Here is an 11,385-nt window from a genome sequence, read left to right as displayed (position 1 = left end):
CACCACAGCTCACTGAAACGCCGGATCCTCAACCCATTGAGCAAGGCCAGGGATCGAACCTGCAACCTCATGGTTCCTAGTCGGATTCATTAACCACTGCGCCACGACCGGAACTCCGGGAGGGCACAGTCTTGAGGGCACTAGTCTGCTGTGGCGCCTTTGCCTGGGTGAGGGCACCCACCTCACCCGAAATTCTGTCTCTGAGTTTCTGTTTGGCACCGGTGAACAGAGGCTGAGTTTTAGTAACACTTAGATGCACTAAAGGCAAAGGTGACCCTCAACAGTGAGAGGAACTTGGTTAGAAAGAAAAAAAAATGCCAATTTGTTTTTTGTTTTTGTTTGTTTTTTTTTTTTTTGTTTGTTTTTAGGGCTAAACTTGCAGTTTATGGAGGTTCCCAGGCTGGGGGTTGAATAGGACCTGCAGCTGCCAGTCTACACCACAGCCACTGCAATGCCAGATCCAAGCCACGTCTGCAACCTACACCACTGCTCATGGCAATGCAGGATCCCAACTGAACAAGGCCAGGGATCAAACCTGAGACCCCATGGGTACTAGTCGGATTCGTTACCACTGAACCACAAGGGGCTCCAAAAAAAGCCAATGTTAACAACGACTATTTCCTCATGAAACCTATGTGATGATTTTTTTCTCTGAAAACATAAACTGCAACATTCTTTTTTTTTTTTATTTTCATACAATTCTGGACTTGCTGATCAGTGAGAACTGGTTTTAAAAAAATGAGCTTGCAGGTTGGATCCCTGGCCTCTCTCAGTGGGTTAAGGATCTGGCATTGCCGTGAGCTGTGGTGTAGGTCACAGACGTGGCTCGAATCTGGTATTGCTGTGGCTGTGGTGTAGGCCAGCAGCTCTAGCTCTGATTTGACCCCTGGCCTGGGATCTTCCGTATGCTATGCATGTGGCCCTAAAAAGAAAAAAAAAAAAGTTTCTTCCTTTCCAGAAGGCTTGGTCTCCTGCTCAAATGGTTTATAGTTATTTATCATATTTCCCCACCTCTTGGCAAAGTCCAAGTTTTAGAATTTGATGGACACTAAAGTCTGAAGAGGGAACAAGCTGAGCTACTAGCTTTTAAAAGACTTGAACAGGAGTTCTCTGGTGGCCTAAAGGTTAAGGATCTGATGTTGTCACTGCTGTGGCATAGGTTTGATCCCTGGCCTAGGAACTTCCTCATGCTGTAGGTGCAGCCAAAAAATTTTTTTAAAAAATTAAAAATTAAAAAAAAAAAAAGATGAACTAGGAGTTCTTGTTGTGGCTCAGCAAAAACAAATCCAACTGGTAACCATGAGGTTGCAGGTTTGATCCCTGGCTTTGATCAGTAGCTTAAGGATCCGGCGTTGCTGTGAGCTGTGGTGTAGGTCACATACATGGCTTGGATCCTCCATTGCTGTGGCTGTGGTACAGGCTGGTGGCTATAGCTCCGATTCAACCCCTAGCTTGGGAACCTCCATAGGCTGCAGGTGCAGCCCTGAAAAGAAAAAGAAAAAAGACGAACTGATTTCTGTGCATACGTCTTGCAGTAGCACCGTGTATTGAGAATTTACTCAACAGGGACCCTTCCCTTCAAACTCCACTCACTCCTCCAAATTTGACGACACATGTAAGAAGAGAGATTTTTCTGTTTAGATGTAACTTTAAACGTATTTACTTTGAAACACACTAAGTACCTGAACTGAAGAATGGTCCATGCGTTTACAAGGAGTTTTCCTGTGACAAATCGTGGTTGCCCACAGAGAGTATTTCCGCAAAGGTAACACGAGAGGAAATTCTCACAGTCATTTTCCAGCTGTCGCATTTCTCTCTCTCTCGCTGAAAGGGATTGAACTTATACCTAACGAGAAGGACAGCTTTCTTGGTGGACACACCCATAAGAAGCTCCTGCAGAGGCAGCAGGGGTGCCGACTCGCTGCTCAAGGAGGTAATAGAGAGAGAGCTTCTTGGGGGACACTTAGATCACAACGATTTGAGTGGGTTACCAAGGGCTTTGAAGACGAATCAGGACGAGTTTCAGTGTGATCTGAATCTAAGCAGATGGTCAACGATGTGCCAGCACCCCTAAGGCTAAAATAAGGATAGAGAGGCTCATGGATGGGGATTCCGGTAAAAGAATGGATGTGGGACCCGTCAATCATGTTGTAAAAAGACACTTGCCTAGCATCCCGGTCCAGGAAAATGCCTATCCTGCGGGGCAGCTGCCTCAGTGACAGTGACTCTTTGTGGGAGGCGGGAACACTGACTTTTCCTTCTTTGTACATCACCACCCAGAATTTCTTCTCTGGACTTTCCACAAACCACCCCTTTCTCCATGCTGTTTTGGAGCAAACACCCAGAGCCCACTTCGTTCCGGATCCATCGTCTGTCTTTGCCTTTACTTCTACCTCCCAGTAATGTCTCCCTGCAGAAGGGCATTCCTGGCCCAGAACATTGAGGATGTCTTCAGACGCCCCTTGGTCTTGGAGTGCTGGGGTGTCACCATTCGGAGGAACATTCTCTGTGAAAGACTTTCCGTTTTCAGATAAGCTGAGGTTTCGATGAGCTGTGTTTGGATCCAGAGTAACAGCCACTGCAGGGATAAGGGGAAAAAATAAAGGTCATTCCCCAATGGAGACTGGCTGGCTTTAGGAAAGACATAAATTACTGGTAAAGGAGAATGGAGAAAAACAAAGAGAGAAATGAAAGATTAGGTAAAACAATTAATCTGCTTTCCTGTGTCCATTCACAGGAGATACATGACGTGTAAATCAGAGAAGGCCAGGGTTGGGCAGGCCCATGGGTAACTGGGTGTTCCAGACAGTCTGAGACCATTTAGTTAAGAAGGCTTCTCCTATCCTGCTGAATAGCATTGAGAACTTGTCTAGATACTCATGTTGCAACAGAAGAAAGGGTGGGGGAAAAAATGTAATTGTAATGTATACATGTAAGGGTAACCTGACCCCCTTGCAGTACAGTGGGAAAATAAAAAAAATTATTATAAAAAAATAAAAAAAATAAAAAAATAAAAAAATAAATTTTGGAATGATAAAAGTAAAAAAAAAAAAAAAAAGCCTATATACTGTCTTCAGGTGAACGGTTAGATTTTCCTCTTAATTCAATATAAGATGTTTTTATGATTCAGGTCCTTGATAAGGTTGTCATTTTGGCACAAATACCCAATAGAGAATGTATCATAACAGCTTTATTCTGATGATGGAGAAGATTCCTTTGCAGAGGATCAGATTGGGAAGCATTCTATCTAGGCTTGATTATTTGTTGTTTTTTTAATTTTCATTATTTCCTATGTATTCATTAAAACAACATTGTCTAGAAAAAAAAAAGAAAAAAAAAAAGAAGGCTTCTCCTCCAAAAATCCCCAGGGTCATGTGTTTCAAGTTGGGGTCTTGCCAACCTCCTGTAAATCCTGGCTGCTTTACTGCTTGCTCTTAACCATTAAGCCACATCGCATTTCCGACCGCAAGGCACCAACTCTCATGTAAGCTTCTTTGGTTCCATTTTTCTGCGGACTTAGGTAAGAACTAAGTCATCTACTGCTCATGTACTCTTACTGTATTTCTAATGTATGAAATCCCAGGCTCTATGGTCAGAAAGATCTGTATTTTGATAACCATCCTTTCTTTAGTAGCTGTGAACTTGAAGTGACTTTGCCTCTTTTGGTCTCACTTTAATCTCATGAAGATGACACCTCAGCATAGGACTGCTACGAGGAGTAAATGACAATGTACTACATTTTGTCCATGATGAACACTTGGTAAATTTTAGTTTCTGATAGTTATAGTAACACTACTACCAGTAGTAGCAGTAGCAAGAGTGCTAATACTAGTAACAAGCAATCTGCTTCTTACCAAACCAAACATCTTAAGTAATTACAATTTTTCTCCTAAAAATTTGTATGTGAGAATGTATTTTAATTTTTTTTTTTTTTTGCCTTTTTGCCTTTTCTAGGGCCGCTCCCTTGGCATATGGAGGTTCCCAGGCTAGGGGTCTAATAGGAGGTGTAGCCACCAACCTACACCAGAGCCACAGCCACTTGGGATCTGAGCTGCGTCTGCAACCTACACCACAGCTCATGGCAACGCTGGATCCTTAACCCACAGAGCAAGGCCAGGGATTGAACCCGCAAACCTCATGGTTCCCGCAAACCTCATAGTCGGATTGGTTAACCACTGAGCCATGACAGGAATTCCCTTTATTTTAATTTTTGGAGGGTTAAGTTAACAAGGAAAGGTTGGCAGATGCAGGGATATTCAGAGTGAAGTAGCGTGGAGTAGAAATAGATGTTTGACTCAAAATTCTGGGAAGACTGTAAGATCTCAGGGGCTATTTTCCATTTGTACTGAGATGCAACAAGCTGTTCTCTGACTCAGACTTATGTAATAGACTTCCTTCTAACTGAACTACTCTTTCAATGCTCTTCTCGGGACTACAGATACTGGATGACTGAAGTTGCAGATGAATTATCAATTCCTGAGGAGAATTCCTTTAATCCATCCTTTTTTTTCATCATGGCAACCTTTTATTCCTTCTTTATTCACCATAGTTTGTATGTGCACTTTCCCATGAAGTCAGAGACCAGGTCTGCTTTATTGATGTGGCACTGAATAAAACGTTGTATAATTTTATGCTGAGTGAATGAATGAATGAATGAATGGTGTCAGAACACTAAGAAATATGTTTGCATTTCTGCATGAAATTGAAACGGAAATGAAAGCCGTGAAATGAATAAGCAGTTAGGTATTATTGAGAGTTTATACAGCTAGAGTAGTTTCTCCTTCGTATAGAAGAGATGATGAGAGACAAAGTACTAAAGTCACTTACTTGCTTTGAACTGTTCCTTTCTCCAGTCTAAAAAAGAAAAAATGTCATATGGAAAATATGCCACGGACATGTCCTCCGAACTATTGAGATGCTTATCCCTTCATCCCTTGTATTTTTTTGGACTCCCCAGATTCAAGCAAAATCTCCAGAAGATGGCACTTATGTGAAAAATGCCCTGGAAAAGCCTCATGACATCCTAAAGCCCCTGAAGCCCCAAGACAATATCAGTTACTCACCAGCATATATCTCTGCTTTTCTCCAGTCTGCAACAAAACAAAAGAATTAGACTCTCCCTTTCATAGACCTTCAGAGTATGCAATTGCCGTGACCACGGAAAACCCGAGGGTTTATGATTGTTCTACATTTCTGTGCTCATCTCAATACATTTCTGATACACTTGTCCTCTTTTACGCCTCCTGTTTTATTGCTCACATTTTCCACATTCTACATCTGAAATAAAAAGGAGGGTCTGGTTTTTCCTGGATGGAGAAATAGAAGGTAGGCTTGAATTATGAGAGTGTGTGGGAAAGCCTAAAATGTTATGGGCTGCCTTGCCGGCTTTGCGCTCACAGGACTCCAAACGCCTAGTTCTCTTGCTCTCACCAGATGTGCCCTCCACCCAGCAGGATAAACTCCCCATTCAGCTAATTTTCCTATGGGCCAAGACAGCTGAACCCCACCTGTCATCAGTGTAATGAGGTTTACCTCCCTGTCAGCCTGCAAAATTATTCCCACAAGCCGATTACAAACTTCTACAGAAAACAAGGGCACTTCTTCCTTTTGTTACTACAAAGCCCACAGACCTCGCTAGTTCATTCTGCTCCCAAGTGCAACCTTCATGTGGTCCTGTACGGTGCGTGGTGTCCTTCTCCCCCAGGGTGCAAATATATGTGATTTAAAAACTGCTGCCAATCCCATCTGTCCAGAGTTGGGTGTTGCGTTTTATACGCTTTAAGGTAGGGGACCCATCCCCCACCAAGAAGGTAAACTGGAGGCAGCCAAAATAGAGAGGCAGACGAGACGGTTCACCCAACCCTAACATTCATAGAACTCACCTTGCTGATATAATTCCTTCCTTCTGGCTGAAAAGGAATAACAGCCTGTGAGATTCCAGGCATTCAGCAAAGCATAAGGCTCTTTCCTCTGTCAGATCAAAGGAAATGGAAAACTTACCAAGCTCTTTCTCAAAGGATACTAAAAAGGAAAGAAAATAACAAAATGGACTTAATGGCTTGTTTTCTAGGCTATGTTACTAAGCCCAGATCCTACTTCCATATGCCCAGAACCAAAGCTACCTTAATTGAGAATTATGATTTACACCATATACCATACTATGTCTAAACCAGTGATGTTCTTCTCTCTCTAATGGACGATATCACTTTTCTTTTTTTCGCATGGAGGTCCTGGGCTCCATGTTTTGTTGGAGGTCTTGGGACTGTGACTCATTCTTACCCGTAGCTCTGTGTTCCCCAAAGATGCCATCCACACACACAGCCACGTTAACAAACCCATACATTCACAGATCCCACCAAGTCTGATTCACAGGCTTACCTTTGGCATTCATTTCCTCCTCCTTTTCCTTCTGGGCTTTGGATAATTTCTTCCTTTCCTGTTGTTCTTTCCAAGCCAAATACACAACAGCACCCACGAAAATCCCAAGAATCAGGAAAGTCACAAGGAATGCTACCTTCCAAGGAGAGGTCCTAGGGAAGAAGGGTTCTGACACAGAGCCCCCAAAACCTCATCAAAAATATACACCCGGAGTTCCTGTTGTGGCTCAGTGGTAACAAACCCAACTAGCATCCATGAGGATGCGGGTTCGATCCCTGGCCCTGCTCAGTGGGTTAAGAATCCGGCAGTGCCGTGAGCTGCAGGGTATGTTGCAGACGCAGCTCAGATTTGGTGTTGCTGTGGCTGTGGCTTAGGCTGGCAGCTACAGCTGCGATTCAGTCCCCAGCCTGGGAACTTCCATATGCCATGGGTGTAGCACTAAAACAAACAAACAAACAAACAAAAAACAAAAACAAAAACAAAACCATCTGCCAAGTAAGCCTTCCCATTCCCATTCCAAGTCCTGAAGATCCCCTCCTTATTCCTGTCCTATCCCCTAAATGCCTCAAACTGACCTGGAATGAAAATGGTTTCTACTTGCTCTTGTCCAAAGAAGGGGTTCTTCATGGAACAGGACACTTCTGACTGTGAGCTGTCTCTCACAATGACGGAAGCCTCAATCTGAAACAACCCATCATCGTCTTGTGTCTCGTCCTCAGAGAGAGATGGGATCTTCTCTCCTCTTGCATCTTTCCATTGTACCTCCGGCTGGGGAAACCATCCCTTGCCGGTGCACTTCAGCCTTATTCCTTCATCTTCTGGACCCACCATGAAAGTATGAGGACCAGAACCCAGACCTGGAGAGGAAAGTCATTCATCTGAGACTTGGATTTTTTTTTGGCCCAGAAGTCCCCAATATTTCACAGTGCGGGGGGTGGGGGGTGGAGATGGACAAAACATCATAGTTCTCAGTGGAAGGAGGGGGTTTCTTTACTTTTCCCATGAAGTATCTGAGGTTCAAAAATTAAAAGAGCACTGAAGGTGATCCTGGGACTTCCACCAATGCCCGTCAGAGCTCCTTTACACAAGCATATCTGCAATTGGCTGTAGAAGGGTGATAGGGAAGGAATTGACTGAAATTTGCCAGTGTTAAATTCTTTTGGAAAAAAAAAACCCCGCTATATCTATTCTATATCTGTATCATATGTCTATTCCATTTATTGCCATCTCAAGAAGACTATTTTCCTGTGCTTAAATTGAGACTTCTTGTGGTGTTTTCCTTAAACAATGACCCTTTGTAATTTTTCCAAATTTTCTTTCTTCCACTGAGGAAAGATTATCTAAAAGACAAAGGTAACTGGGTGAGGTGAGTCCATGAAGGAGTCAAGGTGTTTTTACTTTTCCACTCTGACCCCTTCTTTTCCCTCCACCACCCCTGCTCTTTTTCACCTCTGCACAGGGGGGCTCTACTAGTTATGTAAATAACCACCACCCATATCAAGATGTAACCTGCCAGAATGCTAGATGAATCCACTGTCTCTTCAAGAATAATGGCTATTCTGGCTTCTAAGACTACATCTTATTTTGATTTAAATTTAATATCATAAGGTACAGATCTTCTTATGTTTGCTTAGTCTTCTTACAGTTCTTCAGGTGTGGGAAATACATCAGGAAACTCAGCTACATCACCTTTTTTTTTTGGCTAAAAATTATAGTACAGCTAATAATTCTTTTTTTTTTTTTTTTTTTTTTAGGGCTGTACCTGGGGCCTATGGAGGCTCCCAGGCTGGGGGTTGAATCGGAGCTGTAGCCACCTGCCTACACCAGAGCCACAGCAACACCAAATCCGAGCAGCATCTGCAACGTACACCACAGCTCAAGATAACGCTGGATCCTTAACCCACTGAGCGGGGCCAGGGGTAGAACCTGTGTCCTCATTGGATGCTAGTCGGATTTGTTTACACTGAGCCATGATGTCCCCCAATACAGCTAATAATTTTTACCACCAACCCCTGACCTGCCTGGAGCAATACATTTCTGGAAAACAGAAAGCTGTGTGAAAGATAATTTACCTTCTCAGAATTGCCTGAGGGAGCTGCCAATTTTTTTGAACAGGGGAAATAAATGTAAGAAAAATCTCAAACAGAGGAAATAAATGTAAGAAAAATCTCAAACATAATGGTGAGGTGGAAAAAAACAGCCCAGACATAGTCGTGTCCAGGTATGTCAAAATCAAAAATAAGCAAAACTAGGAGTTCCCGTCGTGGCGCAGTGGTTAACGAATCCAACTAGGAACCATGAGGTTGCGGGTTTGATCCCTGCCCTTGCTCAGTGGGTTGACGATCCGGCGTTGCCGTGAGCTGTGGTGTAGGTTGCAGATGTGGCTCGGATCCCGAGTTGCTGTGGCTCTGGCATAGGCCGGTGGCTGCAGCTCCGCTTTGACCCCTAGCCTGGGAACCTCCATATGCCGCGGGAGCGGCCCAAGAAATAGCAAAAAGACCAAAAAACAAAAAACAAAACAAACAAAAAAAATAAGCAAAACTAACCAGCCTCTCGGTCTACCCTGTCAAACCCTCACCGTCTCTTCCTCCAAACGGTACATTAAATGCTCGACCACTAAACCCTCCCAGCTAAGCCTCTGTCCATCACAGTAGCCAACTGGCATTATGGTCTCTGAGAGTAATGGTACATTTTGGTAATTGTGGTGCCTCCCTTCAAAATGTGTGATGAGAGCAGTTTCCGCTGTGGTGCAGTGGGTTAAGAACCTGAGCTGCTGCAGAGTTCCCACTGTGCTGCAGTGGGGTTAAAGATCTAGTGTCGCCGCAGCAGAAGTGTAGGTCGAAGTCACAGCTCAGATTCATTCCCTGGCCCAGAAAATTCTATAAGTCGCAGGTGCAGCCATAAAAAGAAAAAAAAAGTATGATAAGAGACATAGAGGGAAATAAACGATATTCTTTTTTTTGATACTTATGGATAGTTTAATTTTAAAGTACAACACATGTATAAACAGATTAAGAGGATTGGGGGCTAAATCCAATGTCTGGGATGTTGACCATCTCCAAGCATACCTGACTTTTTGTTTCTATCCTGCCCACCATCCTGCTTCCTCAAATTGAATACGGAATGTTGACACTTCCCTCTGAGTGATGTGTCGTCTCGGAAAATTACTCACCTATCACCTTTAGCTCCAAACTGGCTTCTTCATAATAACTTCCTTTTTTAAAAAAACACTTGTACATTCCATTGTCTGAGACTCGGAGGTTGTGGATTCTCACAGCCACCTTCCCCTCATTGATGTAGTCTTTCAGCAACTCTGCTCGCCCTTTGAAATCGACCATTTGTTCTCCTGGCTGCTCCACCCCATCACGATACACGTACACAGGTTCTGAGGGTTTGGAGCGGAACCACCAGAGCTCCATGGTCTCCAGGTTCATGGCTGGGGACACGCTGCAGGGCAGCACTGTGTCCCCACCCAGCATGGCCACGATGGGCTCGGAGGGGCCGATCACCAAAAATGAATCTGCCGGGTAGAACCACAAGCAAAACCGTATCAGAATAACCTCCTTGGCCATTTTAGAACATGGCATCGTTACTGGTCCAGTCGAGCCCAACAGACATTCTCGCATTGGCAGGGCAGTAATTTGCAGCTCGCATTCAGGCTAAAGGTGGCAGTGAACAAGACAGGGAGGATTTCTACCCTTGGGGAGCTTCCAATCAACAGAGTGATCTGTATGCAACAGATGATTTTTAAATTGCAATGGGGGTCAGTTCAACGGAGGAGGGGAGAGCACTGGGAATTCATGAAGCTAGAGTTTGTCATCAGGTCTTAGGCATCAGAAAAAGCATTCCTCCAGAAGCTGAGACCTGAATGAATGAGACAGCATCAGTAAAGTAATTCTAGTTGTCCTTCCCTCTGAAATAATCATATACCAATTTATTTGCCCTCTTCTATGGGTAAATACATTATTGTGTCAAAATAAAAGATTTGGAGTTAACCCAAGTATATATGAGACATGGAGTGGCTTAATCTCTCTATTCAGGGAGCAAGAGAATCCAGGCATTGAAAATATAAAATATTCTCACCGGAGCCCCACATGGACACCTGGAGAAGCAGGATAAAGAAGAGGCCTCTTGGCAGAGAGAAGTCCCAGGAACACACCATCTTTCCCAGATCAGAGGATGGTATGACACAGAGGGAGGTCCTGAAAACAGCTGGTGTAAAGACAAAAATGGGACTCACAAGGTAAAAAGGTTCTAGCTAAGGTGGTTCACAGTGCTTCCAAGAAATGCCCTCCTGAAGCTCTCCAACGACTGCGATGTCTCTTTCAGGGAACCTCAGGGAAGCCTCTGACATTCCCGTGAGAAAAGACCTTCTGTTTCCCTCTTCCAAGACCACGTTCTGCAGGACAAATCTGACCACAGTCTCTCCATAAACGCTTCTCACAAGGGGAACATTTTAACCAATGGACGACAGAGAGACAAGAAAAGCCACGAGCAGCCCCCGAGACAGAGCGCTTTAGCACGAACGAACGTTACTCTGGCCTCAATGCATTTTCTCTCCGCACGTTCCCAGATGAGGACGGGGCAGAGAGAACTCTGTCCACCCTCAGGGTCCTGGCCCAGGTCATCTCACTTCCCTCCCTCTTGCTCCTCACCAACAAAATGCCCCACTCACATCTGTCAGGTTCTTCCTGCAGAGGTGAAGTCACCCTGGAACTTCTCACCCTCGCGAGCACCAGGAATACCTTCCCTCGGCCATGCCTCCCGGGTACCCTCTCTTGGCTGCCGACAGGTCTCTCTTGTGAAACTTGCTTCAAGATGCAAGGGACTATCAGACGTTAGACACCCTGGGCCCGGAAGGAAGCCTTGGGTGTTTGTGAAAAGGGTTTCGGAAACCTGGAAGAGAGGCGCTCCCTGCTCAGAAACCTCTCAGCAGAGTGTTTCTCCTCGGCCACACCAACGTATTCAAAATTGAAAGTAACATAAGATAAGGAAAGAGAACTCTGA

At 44.3% G+C, this 11,385-nt stretch overlaps 1 protein-coding gene across 2 annotated transcripts; it reads right to left on the bottom strand.

The window, feature by feature from the left end:
- Positions 1 to 1,642: 1,642 nt before the first annotated feature.
- Positions 1,643 to 11,317, bottom strand: LOC100513291 (butyrophilin, subfamily 1, member). 2 transcript variants are annotated; one of them, NM_001244799.1, is given in 10 exon segments: positions 1,643 to 2,578; positions 4,828 to 4,854; positions 5,064 to 5,090; positions 5,883 to 5,909; positions 6,001 to 6,021; positions 6,379 to 6,546; positions 6,954 to 7,235; positions 9,551 to 9,898; positions 10,462 to 10,590; positions 11,054 to 11,316. In NM_001244799.1, coding segments are annotated over 9 exon segments (1,632 nt in total). In that variant the 5' UTR covers positions 10,541 to 10,590; positions 11,054 to 11,316; the 3' UTR covers positions 1,643 to 1,925.
- Between the last annotated feature and the right edge of the window lie 68 nt (positions 11,318 to 11,385).

This window comes from Sus scrofa, chromosome 7 (genome assembly GCF_054392235.1).
Source record: "Sus scrofa isolate SSC_HxYL_T2T_F1_AM1 chromosome 7, Sscrofa_HxYL_maternal_Yorkshire_Landrace_v2.0, whole genome shotgun sequence".
NCBI classification, from domain to species: domain Eukaryota; kingdom Metazoa; phylum Chordata; class Mammalia; order Artiodactyla; family Suidae; genus Sus; species Sus scrofa.
Note: the sequence above shows the minus strand (reverse complement) of the source record. Positions and strands in the feature narration are given on the sequence as shown.